The sequence below is a fragment of the Artemia sp. Qi Xiang Cuo genome, chromosome 11 (assembly GCF_049724085.1).
Source record: "Artemia sp. Qi Xiang Cuo chromosome 11, ASM4972408v1, whole genome shotgun sequence".
Classification (NCBI taxonomy): Eukaryota; Metazoa; Arthropoda; class Branchiopoda; order Anostraca; family Artemiidae; genus Artemia; species Artemia sp. Qi Xiang Cuo.
The window spans coordinates 25,694,057-25,708,493 of record NC_142804.1 but is presented as its reverse complement, the minus strand read 5'-3'; the positions used below and the strand labels follow the sequence as shown (position 1 = coordinate 25,708,493).

The 14,437-nt window shown below is 35.4% G+C and overlaps 1 protein-coding gene across 1 annotated transcript in view; it reads right to left on the bottom strand.

The window, feature by feature from the left end:
• The window catches only part of LOC148946801 (uncharacterized), a 61,928-nt gene extending 50,594 nt beyond the window's left edge, over window positions 1-11,334 (bottom strand). Inside the window, exons 1-3 of the mRNA XM_089096429.1 lie at window positions 11,189-11,334; window positions 8,026-8,126; window positions 5,302-5,483 (exon numbers count right to left, since the gene is read on the bottom strand). Of these exons, the coding sequence (XP_088952555.1) occupies window positions 5,302-5,483; window positions 8,026-8,126; window positions 11,189-11,334 (429 nt within the window). The remainder of the gene's footprint in view (window positions 1-5,301; window positions 5,484-8,025; window positions 8,127-11,188) is intronic.
• Between the last annotated feature and the right edge of the window lie 3,103 nt (window positions 11,335-14,437).

Below are 14,437 nucleotides of genomic sequence, written 5' to 3'. Positions count from 1 at the left end.
GAAATGATACCGTTCTACGGTCGTCTACAGGTTGCAAAATGTTTATCAAGGGTAAGCCAATTCGTTTTGGCAACAATGCTTGGGTATTAACTTACGCTCATGGCATCCCCTTCAACATCGACCTCTATCAAGGGAAATCAGTAGAGCAGCAATCACCCTCTTTGCCGCTCGGCACGAGGGTTGTAACAAAATTACTATCAACTATTGAAGACCCATCAAAGCGTGAGGTTTACTTTGACAGCTTTTTTAAAAACTACGGCTTGCTTGTTCAGCTACATCGCCTTGGTTTCAGGGCGACTTGAACAGTCCGTGAAAATCACTGGAGTGGATGCTCTTTGGAAGACTCTAAGACTCTGGAAAAGTAGGAGCGCGAGTTCTTTGATTTCAGATCGTCGGGAACTGTTTTGGCTGTCAAATGGAATGACAGCAAGGCTTTATGCGTCGCAACCAACTTTTTGACACTAATGAGCCAAAGTTTCAAGCCCAACGGTACTCCAGCAGTGCTCGTAAAGATATATTTATCCCCCAGCCAGTCATTGTCAAAAACTATAACCCAAGAGTGGGCGGTGTTGACATCCTAGACAACGCCCTTTATTGCTATAGACCCATTGTTAAAAGCAAAAAATGTTATTGGATGATTGGTCAAGATCTTCTGTGCAGTCTTGGCATAGGAGCTTGGAAATTCTACTGCCACCTCCACGAAAATGATGATGGAGGAAAATTGTCACAGCTAACATAACTGAAAAAAGTTGTGGAGGGTCTTTCTAGCAGCGAGACGTTTGGTCTGGTCAACAGAGGAGGAGGGGGTCCTGGAGTGGTACGTATTTTTTCCAAAGAAGGCTACTATCCACATCATTGAGCCTGCTCTAAAACAAGGCCAATACACAGTTTTTCAGTAGAAAACACATCTATAGTGTCGAAACCGCGGGGTCTCCACCTTCAAACTTGTTTTGAATAATTTCATGCATAGAACTCGAATTTTTCTTGTTTTCTTGTACCTTTTGCTACTTTTTTTTATGTTATAGTCGACGTTGATAAATAAAGATTAAACCCGTTTCTGCCCATTATTCCCAAATGGGTATACTGTTGTAGCACCAATGTTGAAGGTGCTCATTTTTTGTTTGCCCTAAAAACTTCTAAATTGGACCCCAATGACTTGAAACAATTCAGCATGTATTTTCAGCTGGATCTAGGCCTGGGCATTAATGGGTTAAGAGTATAAAAGTTGTGACCGGGAAGGGGAGGGGGGCTCTTGAGCATATTAAAATTTGACAGTCCACTTTTAAGCAAGATCACTTCCCTTCTGGAAGGTTTTTCTTTTCTTTTCTGAAATTATACAAATTTATCTATGCTAATAATATTTGATGGCCATTTTTAAACAGAAGAAATTTATAAATTTGGAATACACAAATAAAGAAATTTTCCTGGTATATATAGGATCGTCTCTAAACTTCCTCCTTATAGATTTTTGGCCACTTTTGGCAAGGGTCTCTTTTACTTCCAGGTCGTTACCGTGAATTGTTTCTTTAGAACCATCAAAATCAATATTTATGGAAACCTTATGGCAGAAGCATCAAATCTCATCTAAAAAAGGGGTAAATACTGTTTTTTTCTGAAGGATTTTTAGCAAATATACACTAATGGCAAAGAAGGAGTCTTAGCAAACATACCTATAAAAATAAATATTACTTGGGTCACAGTGTTAAATCAATGGTTACAGTGTGTAGGAAGAGGACCCATTTGAACACTAATTTAAAGCTCGAGCTCTCTTTCTAAGAAGCAAGAGATCGCACTACAAATAATGTCTAATTTTTACCATTTTGTGGTGAAAATAAAATATAGGTGAATAAACCCAAAAAGTTATCTAGCCAAGCACTGAAATAGACAACTAGTCTATAACTATCTGAAAGGGTCATGAGGTTCATGCCTCTAAAAGTGTATTTTAGGCAACTTTTTAAGATTCCCATGAGAGGTTTCTTAATTATCGCTGTAGGGGGTATTTGCCGCATTAGCTCCCATTATTCGAAGGATAATATTTAGACTAGGCGTGCACTATGGGTTATTGGAATGATAACAGCTGGGGTGTATTGTGGAAATGATGGTGTTTAATGGAAAATGACAATATTTAAGGGAAACAAGTACTTATGACAATCCAAGGATTATCATAAAAGGGCTGAAATTTAGCGTTAGGAAGGGTTTTGAGGAGGGTAAGAGGATGGAAGCCTTTCTTGTATTAAGAGAAACCCAGTTTTATTGCATCAGTAAGTACACCGAAATGAGCCCTTATTCTCGAATCTTTGGATTTAATATTCAATAGGATTTAAAATTTAAATATTCAATAGGATTCAATAGGATTTAAAATTCAATACGAAGAGCAAGATGCTGGGAAAGAAGGGGTGAATTGTTACTTATATTTGGACAACTTGACAACCTGAATTGAAGTTATCAAGTATTTTGCAGTAGGTTGCATCAAGACATGGCTAATCGCAGAAAGAGAAAAGCCAAGACAGACAGTCCAAGTAATTGAGAGGCAAATGTTTAAATGGCTGCGGCACGGGTAAATGGCGGGAATAAATATACCTCTCTTATTGGATACATATTTGTCAGGTTAGTTTTACTAGGACAACTAGGACAAATACTAGTTTTAAAAATGAACCAAAACTAAATATAAATTTATTTCTTGAACATAAATAATGAGCAACGTTAAAACAACCCAAAATTACCCTGGAAATAACGGGGGATGCGGCACTCCTAAACCCCCCCCCCCTACTAATATGAAATTATACTTTCTTTTACTAAATGTGTCAAGGAAAATTGTTCTAGAATAAGAGTAATGTGATAAGAAGTTTAGTTTTTTTCAGAATGGTTCAATAATGAGAGGGCTCATGTAGTTGTATCTAGTTCCGACCATACAATTACCATTTTAAATGTTTTGAAGGCCATCAATAGTTTTAATTTCTCAAAGAGACACTATCTCTGTGGGTTGTCTGAGGAGGGAATGGGTAAAATCTTATTTCTATTTGCAGTAAGTTCTGTTCGTTTTAAGTTCAAATTTATTCTTTATTTGAGTTTCTGCTGATTTTAGGTTTCTTTTCTCCAATTCATAACAGTTCCCTTTGTTTTAAGTTTGATATTTATACAAGCTAAGAAATGCTTGCTTTGAGGCTGACATTTGCCCTTTCAAACAGTTCGTGTAACGAACTTTAAGTAAGGAGCGACCCGGCTCAATGGTAACCGAAACTCTAGAAAACGGGTTTTTGACACCAATAGATACATCAAAAGAATCAAATTTCAACGCTGATTTCAAATATATAACTTTCATCAAGTTTAGTCCTACCCATCAATAGCTACGCGCCTGAGAAAATTTGGCTGATTTTAAAAAAAAGGGGGAAAGACCCCCTAAAAGCTATAGAACCTTAATGAAAATCACACCATCATATTTAGCGTATCAGAGAAGCCTAATGTAGAGGTTTCAAGCTCCTATCTACAAAAATGTGGAATTTTACATTTTTTGCCAGAAGAAAAAACGGATGCGTGTTTATTTGTTTGTTTGTTTGTTTGTTTTTTTCCAGGGGTGATCGTATCGACCCAGTGGTCCTAGAATAGCTTGGGAGGGCTCATTGGAATGGAAATTAAAAGTTCTAGTGCCTTTTTTAAGTGACCAAAAAAATGGAGGGCAGCTAGGCCCCCTCCCACGCTTATTTTTTTCCCAATGTCGCCCGATCAAAATTTTGAGATAGCCATTTTTTTCAGCATGGTCGAAAATATGATAAATATGTCTTTTAGGATTACTTAATCCCCCGAAGTTCCCAGAGGGAGGGCTTAAAGTTATGAACTTTACCCAATGTTAACATATAGTATTGGTTATTGGGAAGTATACAGAAGTTTTCAGGAGGTTTTTTTCTGGTAGTGGGAGGGAAGGGTGGGTCGGTGGTTATGTTGGAGGATCTGTTCATGAAGGAAGTTTTCCTGGGGGAAGGGAAATTGCCATGAAGGGGGCGCCGGGCTTGCCAGCATTATTTATTGGTTCTTGGGAAGTATACAACCATTTTCCGGAAGTATTTTTTCTGGAGGGGGGGGGAGCTAGAGGAGGGGGTTAATCTTGAGAATATTTCCGTAGAGGATGGGTCTGGGGGGTCAAGGACAGGTCGCGGACGGGGGCACTATATTTCCAAGTTTTATTTAAAAAAAGAGCATAAATTAAATAAAAAAACAATTTTTTTCAACTGAAATGTAAGAATGAATATTAGAAATTAAGACGAACATAAATTATAAAATGTTTGAGGGGGGTCTCACCCCACTCCAAAACTCGCGCTTTAAGCTAAAGTTTTTTTTTTAGTTCTTTAAAAATAGATAAATATTATAATTAAACGGCCTTTGTGATTCAGGGGTTTGTGAATCAAAATTTTTTTTAACTTTTAACGTAAAGAGCGTGGTATTGACCAAGGGGAGAACCCCCTCATATACGTAATAACTTATACGTAATAAAAAAAACAATAAAAAAACAAGCGATACGGCTCAATAGTAATCGAAACTTTTAAAAACGGAATTTTGATGTCAATAAATATATCAAAAGAATGTGTTTATAATGCTGATTCTAAATATATAAATTTTATTAAGTTTAATATTATTCATCAAAGGCTACGAGCCTGAGAAAATTTACTTGATTTTTTAAAGAGGGGGGAAACATCCCCTGCACTAGTTAAAAAATGATCAGAAAATAAATAAAAAAAACAAGTTTTTTAAACTGAAAGTAAGGAGCGACATGAAAACTTAAAACGAACAGAAATTATTCCGTATATGAAAGGGCTGTCCCCTCCTCAACGCCTCGCTCTTTACGCTAAAGTTTTTTATTGTATTAAAAATTAGAATTGTCAGAAAGAGTCAAACTTTAGCGTAAAGAGCGAGGCGTTGAGGAGGGGACAGCCCCCTTCATATACGGAATAATTTCTTTTCTTTTTAAGTTTTAATGTCGCTCCTTACTTTCAGTTTAAAAAACTTGTTTTTTTTATTTAATACTTTTAGAGATCAAACTTCGTTTATTAAAATTAAATTACAAATGCCAACTATTTTCTTATCGTAAGAAAGAAACATCTAAAAAAAAAAAAAAACTAAAACGGGGAACATAGATGCGGCAGACCCAACATTTTTCATAACACTTTTGTAAATAGCCAAAATTGGCTATGTAGAATTCGGATATTTTTAGAGTAATTACCTGTTTTGGCAGTATTAGGTGTATGAATTTTGCTCCTGGCCAACAGAATGAATTTCTTAATAATTACAAGAGAAAAAATGAAGCACCTGAGTGTCGAGTATTCCGTGTTTTTTTCCATCAAATATACAAGTAGGCTGTTCATTGAAATCTCCAAACATTCCTTCCTCAATTTCTCTGCATTCTCCCAAAATATACTGTTTGTCCCTCGGTAAAGAGACATTGTCAACATCATGAATCTTTGTTTTAGTTTCATTTTCATTATATGTTTCTAGAAAGAAAAACAAAAATAAAAAAGATCGATTCATTCACCTAACTTAAGATTTTGTCGATTTCGACAAAGATTTTTACTTTTCAAGATTTTGTCGTCCACCGGTTGATTTTGTCAGATCCAAGCGGATCATGAAAACCCGAGGAAGAGGCTTATTTCGATCAGATACTGAGATTCCTAGTGCCTTCTTTAATGGATGAAATAGTTGAAGGTCAACCGTTCACGACTTCTTATCCTTATTCGCCCTTAGGCACCTTCGTAGCCCCTCATAGCATTGGATAAAACTCTTAAGAAATCCATCTCGCTCAGAATGGTCAAAAGATCTGGAAGTTGTGTCTCCAAGGGCTGTGATCCAGGCAGCTCTGAAGAAAAGAGCCCTAAACTATACAAGTGGCTTATTCTTCACGCATTTATTTTATCAAGAAAAGGGTCTCGTTTCACCTTTTCAAACAGTTCGTGGCAACGAACTGTAAGTAAGGAGCGACCCGGCTCAATGGTAACCAAAACTCTAAAAAACGGAATTTTGATATCAATAGATACATCAAAAGAATTAGATTTTAATGTTGATTTCAAATATATAAGTTTCATCAAGTTTAGTTATACCTATAAAAAGTTACGCGCCTGAGAAAACTTGAATGATTTTAGAAAAAAGGGGGAAATACCCCCCAAAAGTTATAGAACCTTAATGAAAATCACACCATCATATTCAGCATATCAGAGAACCCTACTGTAGAGGTTTCAAGCACCTAGCTACAAAAATGTGAAATTTTGCATTTTTTGCCAGAAGAAAGATCACGGATGCGTTTTTATTTATTTTTTTTTCCCAGGGTTGATCGTATCGACCCAGTGGTCCTAAAATATCGGGGGAGGGCTCTTTGGAACGGAAATTAAAAGTTCTAGTGCCCTTTTAAGTGACAAAAAAATGGAGGGCAACTAGGCCCCCTCCCACGCTCATTTTTTCCCCAAAGTCACCCGATGAAAATTTTGAGATAGCCATTTTGTTCAGCATGATCGAATATATGATAAATATGTCTTTTAGGATGACTTAATCCCCCAAAGTCCCCGGGGGAGGGCTGAAAGTTATGACCTTTACCCCATGTTAACATATAGTATTGGTTATTGGAAAGTATACAGACGTTTTCAGGGGGGATTTTTTCTGGTAGGTGGGGGTGGAGGGGGTGGGTCGGGGGCGATATGGGAGGATCTTTCCATTAAGGAGGTTTTCATGGGGGAAGGGACAGTGCTACGAAGGGGACGCGGGATTTCCCAGCATTATTTAAAAAACGATCAGAAATTAAATTAAAAAAAACAAGTTTTTCATCTGAAAGTAAGGAGCAACATCAAAACTTAAAACGAACAGAAAATTTTACGTATATGATTGGGTTCACCCCCTAGTCAATACCTCGCTCTTTAAGCCAAAGATCTTTTAGTACTCTCATAAGAGCTATATATTCTAATTAAAGGCCTTTGTGATTAAGGGGTCATTTTTAAAGAATTGGGACAAAATTCGAACTTTAGCTTAAAAAACAAAGTATTGACTAGGGGCAAACCCCCTAATATACATATTAAAAATCTATTAATATAGAAGTTCGTTACGTAAGTTAATTCGTAAGTCACGTATATTTATTACTAATAAAAACATTCTTAAATAAAATTAAACAAGTTTCGAGAAAGCCATTTAACCAAATAAAAGTAAAATTAATGTGTAAATTTTGATTTAATTATTCGTGTACGGTGAGCCAAAATCAAAACCTGTGTTAATTCAAAAACGTTCAAAAATTAAATAAAAAAAAGAAGTTTTTTTAACTGAAAGTAAGAAACGACGTTAAAACTTAAAACGAACAGAAATTATACCGTATATGAAAGGGGCTGTCCCCTCCTCAACGCCTCGCTCTTTACGCTAAAGTTTGACTTTCTCGCAACTCTATTTTTTTAAACAATAAAAAAACTTTAGCGTAAAGAGCGAGTCGTTGAGGAGGGGAAAGCCCCTTTCATATACGGGATAATTTCTGTTCATTTTAAGTTTTAACGTCGTTCCTTACTTTCCTTTCTTTAATCCTAGCTCAGTGCAAAAACGAGCAAAATCCTAGTTCAGTTCAAAAATGAGAGAAAACCAACACTTAACGCAAAAAGTAGTTATGTACTGTCTAAACTCGGTTAAAAGTGATTGAAGTCAAAGCAATAGAATTTCAATGACAAAATGCAAAAATGAGCGGAATCGAACGTGAAAAACTATTTAATTCAAAGCTGCAAACCGAATTGGTAAGACAAAGACATAAATCTTGACTAGGTATGAAAACGGTACAATTTTTATTTTAGGGTTAAAGAACTTTCCCCACTGACATATTTTTACCGAAAGGAAGGCAAATAACAACTTGTTTATATGATAAAATCCAATATTTTTTAATAGCTATCATTTTATACCCAAGTTGTCCAGCATTCCCTACATTACGCCACCCTCTTGCCACAAACTACTTGGTAGGGAAGTGAGGTTGTTTCAACTTATTTGAAGCAGAATCACGAAGATATTTCCAAAACTCACTATTAGGAGCCAAATCAAGCCAAAGACCCTTCAAAAACCCACCCGCTCCAGCTGTCACCCAATTTTTAAGCATAAAAGAAGACATTGGCACCTTGTTTTTTCTGGAATTAAGTAAGGATTTTCAATCTATATGATTGTAGACTCTGCAGTACCTCCAATACCTTCCCTCTCTATGACTTATGGTACGATTTGTTTCCTTGATCGGCTTGAAACTTATAGAGTGATTAGAAACTTGTTTATATTATAAAATGCAATGCTTTTTAGTCACTATCATTTTATGCCCAAATTGACCAACATTTTCTACATTAAACCACCCCTCTTGCCTCCAACTACTTGGCAGGAAGTTGAGCTTGTGTCAAATTATTTGAAGCAGAATGAAGAAAATTTCAAAGCGCACTATTTGGGGTCAAATCAAGCCGAAAACTAATCGAAAACCCACCCGCTCCTCCTACCACCGAATCTTTTGCATAGAAGAAGACTCTTGAAACCTTGTTTGGGCTGGAAACAAGTAAGGACTTTCAATCTGTATGATTGAAGGCTCTGCAGCACTTCCAACACCTTCAGTTTCTATGGCTTATGATATGATTTGTTTTCTTGATCGTCTTGAAACTTATAAGGTGAGTATTTTGGGTCACTGAGTCAAGATAATAATGATTAGGAAAATTTAGTTTAAAATCGCGGTGCAAGTTACCCTATTTGTGGCATGGAGACAAAGTGGTTAAATTTCCATTTGATCTTAACTGCCGCACGAGAAGACGTGAATCCAATTGATAATTTACTGGTACGTAGTTAAAGCCAAGGAAACTTTCCCAAAGATATTTAAGAACACTTCCTATTCTAGTCCAAGCACTAACAGGCTTCACAATTAAATAATGCGCTACTGTATAGTAGCGGTCTAGCATTTCTTCCGAAAATTCAAAAGGAACCCTTGATATTGGTGCCTACTTAACAAGCTTCAAGTAAATCACAGCAGTTTCTGTTTCAAATTCATGCTGCTGGCAAGTTACTACGGAATCTACCAATCTCAGGTGACTAAATTAGATATAAAAAAACGATACTCTAGTATAACTACAGCTAGTGATTGCCATTGACTTATCAGCTTCGCTGTCGTACTGCGGCACAAAGCTCTTTGTTGGTTACTTTTGCGTATCTTTAAAATGTATTATATAAATGCAGGCATGAGGCAAGTAAACCCAGATGTGTTTGTTTTTAGGGTTTATTTGTATCTTAAACTTAATCCATATTTTGATCTCTCTGCTGTTTGTGTTATTGTTATGGGGGAAAAGCAAACAATACACAAATGTAAATCGTTTTCAGTAAAAAGCTATGATTTTCTACTTTTTTGGGGGTCTAAGGGGCAGAAGTAAGTGGCGTCGTTTCACGGAGCAAGGGGGGGGCAGTTACCCCAAAATAATTTGGAGGAAAATTATTATATAGCTCATGCCCCTTGACTCTCTGGATGGAGAACCCTCTTGCCCCCCCCCAAAAAAATAAAATGCCGGAGCTACGCTCCTTGCAACAGCATTGCTTTTATTGCTGGAAGTTCTTGTTCCTTTTTTGTTCATTTCAATTTATTTTTTTTTATGTCTCAGTTATTCGTTCATACTAATTTCTGTTTGTTTAACTATTCCTGTTAATGCCTATTATTTCTAGGTTTCCTTTATTCAGTCGCAGAAAATTCAGTTTAATGCAAGTTCAACTTACTTTTTGATTTTTTTTTTTACTCTTTTTTGACTGTAATATCCACATTTACTTTTTTTCATTTTTTTCTTTCGAAAATGTTTGAAATTTGTTTGATTCCAGAATAAGTCCCATTATTTAAGATATAATATTTCAGGTTGAGACCATACTACTGTGTCCCAGATGTACAGCCGTTCATTTTCCTCTGAAATATTTCATACGAAAAAATAAAAACTAGATTAAGGCAGATCCCTAAAGAAAAAATATATATATATGTATTAAAAAGAAATTGTGGCAGTTAATCTTAGCATATTAATGATTAACACTATCTTGACTATCAAGAAAGAAGTAGCTGATGTGGTCAAGTTTTACTTAGCACCAAGTTTTACTTTCCATAAAACGAGCACCAAGTGCAATTATCAACACAGCAATAATTATTTTGGTTGAATTACCCATGTCAGTTCTCTAAACCGAATAAAATAATGCTTGCACGCAAATTAAACTTCTGCAATATAGTAAAGAAGAAGGAATTATTTCTTTTTGGGGAATTTAGCTCCGTTTGGCTACCAGCTTTATTGGTATTGCGAAATTATATGTGCTGCACCTTTTTTGGCTAAAATCAGCCATTCAATATTAGAATCAACATACCATCAATCATTAATGATACTAAAACACTATTACAAAATTGAAACGATTATTTGACAAACGAAGCTTGGCTTGTTGTGGGCCACACAATACTACAATAAAAAACAGAAAGTACAATAAACAATACGCTAAATCACGCAATACCTACAGAAAAAAAAGAGAATATCCACTAGAATACAGTAAAACACACTTAAAAAACAAATAATAATGATGGTAATGATAGTTGAAACAAAGAAAGTCGGGAAAATAGAAAAGACTAAGTTGGCAGTAGAAGATGAAAATAGAAAAAATAACAAGGAGTTTAAAAGTTAGAAAGATTCTACAAGAATCTTGAATCAAGAAACAGTTCTACAAGAAGAAGAGAGAGAGAGAGAGATATCAGTATGGATGGAATTTGAAAGTGAAATTGACTAAAAAACGGTGGATGTTTGGGCAACCATCGATGAACATTTAGGTGTGATTAACATCCGCGAAGAATAGCGCAGCCATGAGGAGCACTTGGGTGAAGAGAACATGTAAACAGAGACTGAATACATGGTGATAGAGTTCACTTTTATGCTGAATAAAGATAAATTTATGTTTTGTTTGGTAATTAAGTGCTTGAAAGATGATAGTCCTGTATCTGTGTAGAGGTCAGCCCAAGGGTAAAGCCTAGGAGGATGGAATGTCGCTTTTACTGCTATATTCCGAGAAGACTGAAGAGAGCACAAAAGAGACTTGCTGGTTTTCCCCACATCGAGCAACAATTTGGCAGATATGGAAACATCAAATGATAGTACTAGAAAGCATTACATCAGGCTAAAAATAAGAATTCATGGTATTCAATGTTGCTGACTACCTAAGGACAAGAGATTGAATGTGGGGTATATTGTTTTTAAATACTAAGAAGCATTCAAGATCTACACCAAGCAACTTGACTAGCGTGGACCGAGGTATGGTTTTGCTTCCATACAATCGACAGGCAGTAGGAATAGGCTTGGACATTCCGTATGGTCGTTTAAAATACAACCCAATCCTTTTTTTGGCTATTTGGTATCATAGCATAGTAAATTTGCTGTTCCTAGCTTTGAAAAGTAGTACTGCTGTTGTCATGTTCAGTATTTTATGAATAAAGGCCAAGTAGTTTGTAATAAAGATTGTTATATTTTGGGTAAAAGTTTTGTTTATGTTACAAGATGTGTTTTTTCAATTAAAAAAAAAAAAAAAAAAAAAAAAAAAAAAATCTTTGAGCTGAAAAATATACACACGCGGACAAAAAAGACAGCTACATTTTGCACGGTCGTTTTATGAACATCCAACGTTTAGAACTATAAAGCAATAAAGGCAGGAACAGAAGAACACGCATAAAACTAAAAGCAGACTCAGGTGGACTGAGGTTGTGTTTGTGATTTTTCATTAAACTCTTGTAACTTTCTTTTGCCCATATGGTATCCTATCTCACCTGTATTTATTTCTTTGCTTTTCTGTACTTATTTTCAAACAATTTGTTCTTTTAATTCGGAATTGGTCTTTTTTTCAGTTTACAGCTTTTCAAAAACTTTGTAAGTTTAAAAGTTTCACAGAGGTTTTAAGTTTATAGTGCAAGTATTCCGATAAGTTCAAACTTAATTTTACGGGTTTGACAGAAAATAAGACGTACACATGATTTTTTAAAAACTTATGCATATCCTAAATTGTAATTTCAACACGTGGTATCAATTCCCTAAAAATGAAAGGGGGATGGTCAAAATAATTTTTTTTTAAAATATAGGGTGGAGGGAGGCAATTTTAGGTTTTTTTTGGATGAAAATGTGAAAAGAAGGCATTTTTCAATGAAAATAACCCCAAAAATATTTTTTTTAATCTAGGGGCAACAAAAAATCTAAGGGGCATATGTGTCTCCCCTAATTGACGCCACTGCTTGCAGCATGCAATGATCAGGGTTCAATTATTAGTTACGGGATTAACAAACCCCTTCTGTAAACGCTGACATGTTTTTTTTATTATTGTTGCATTTTTAAGGAAAACTTCGGAAATCAATATGAAAGAAATTGAGATTAGTTCTTTCTGTACAATGAATTTTATGCTTGGGAGACTTTACAACATGGGCTCCTTTAAGCTCTCATATTCCTAGAAGCATTTTGAACATCCTTCAAAAAAGCCACAGAATCTCGGTTCAGACTATAGACTTGTTTCCAACTTTTGAAGAAATATCTTTCCTATGGCATGCCCTTTTATTAAATTCCTCACGCACGATTTCCTTATTTTTTATTAAAAACCCTCTTTCGGAAAAATAGAGAGGGCTTTTCCTTTTATCCCACTGGTTTCCAGAGCTAATGAAGAAGGAAAATGCTGTAATAACCCTATTATAAGCATGATAGCCTAATGGGGTGGGAAATAATAGCTAGCTAATAGTATCCCATTTTTCTCTTAATACTTGGAATTACTACAATTAAAAGAACTACGCGGTTAAATAACACTTCCGATTGGCCTAATGCGAGTTTCGGATAGGTTTCACCCGTTGATAACGCAAAAAAGAATAATTATTTTCATTCTCGATTCCGTTGGCATAGAGCCAAACAGATGAAAAAACCTGTCAGTTTTATTTATCCTTTTACGTTTTACCTTGTCAGTTTTTTTGTATAAAATTTTTTAACAAATTCTTAAGTTTCTAAGGAAATTCCATAACAACTAAGATTAAAACTCGAAAAGACAAAAAATGGAAGCAGAGAATAATAATATATGTTTTACTAACTTTGTTCTTAATTGCATTTAAACCCGTTATTTAAGTCACAAACTGGCAAACAAAAAAACTAGAAACAAAGAAACTGCATTATTTTTTTTTTTACGAAATCCAGCAATACTGGTTGCAAATCAGCTTGGTCAATTTCCATGACCTTGCGGTTAGTCGGTACGATATGCAAGTTACTCAAATTCACGTCTGAAAATCGCAAAGTGAAATCAAGATTCTTTTATATGGTGTGTGTGTAACTGAACCCTCGTGTAATTGAAACCTCTTGCAACTGAACCCTATTTAACTGAACCCTCCTTCAACTGAACCCCCGTGCAACTCAACCCCATTAAACTGAGCCCTCGTATAACTCAGCCTCGTTTATGATTTTATAGCTGGCTTTATGGATAGATAGATGGATACATGACTTGACTGGTCAATTCTTTGATACTTGATACAATTTTGGTCTATCAGAGGCTCTATCCCTAAAATTTCCAAAAGAAAATTAGTAGTGCTTAGATGCTTGATAAGATGCTTGATGTTTTGTGCACTAGCTCAAACTGAAACTGTTATTAATGGTTATTATTAAGCTTAAAAATTACTCTGGGGATTTCTTTCTCTCCCAGTTAAAGGTCATTCTTTTTTTTTCTTCTATGATAACCAAAAAAAAAAAAAAAAAATATATTTTATTCTTCTTTTTTTTGTTTTTTTTTCCTTATAGACAGCAGTTTTTTTTCGAGTTTGATGTTTTTCGACTCGATGCTTTCTAAATAGAAGCAATAAAATGAAAAAAAAAGAAGTAAAAACGAAGGTAGACAACAATGATATGATATGACAGTAGTAACCATCTATTGAATTTGCATAGGCCCCCGTACCAAACAGGTTTTTCTGGTAGTCCTATTCTACAGGTCATTACACCTTTGCCAAGAGGAACGAGTATAACTTGATTGGTGGTTGGGATTTGAATAAAAGCAATAGTTTTCTTTACAATTCATATTAGTAATGCATGAAATCATGAATTATAATATTTAATTAGCTGTTTGGGTTTTCAGACATAGTCTTTTAGAAGTTCATGGGCGTTAGGTTCCTGGAGGGTTTTATACTGTGTAATACACAAGTGATGATTTGCGCAGTGTTGTCAATTTTAAATAGTTTAGAAATAAAAAAATTAACAAGAAATGGCTGAAAAGTGTTTTGAGGGAGTTGAGTTGCACGAGGGTTCAGTTACATGCGGATTCAGTTACACGGGGATTATTTAAATGGGGTCGAGTAGCACGGAGGTTCAGTTGTACAGGGTTTTGGTTATACAAGGGTTCAGTTACATGGGGGGTTCAGTTGTACGGGGTTTCAGTTATACAGGGGTTCAGTTACATGGGG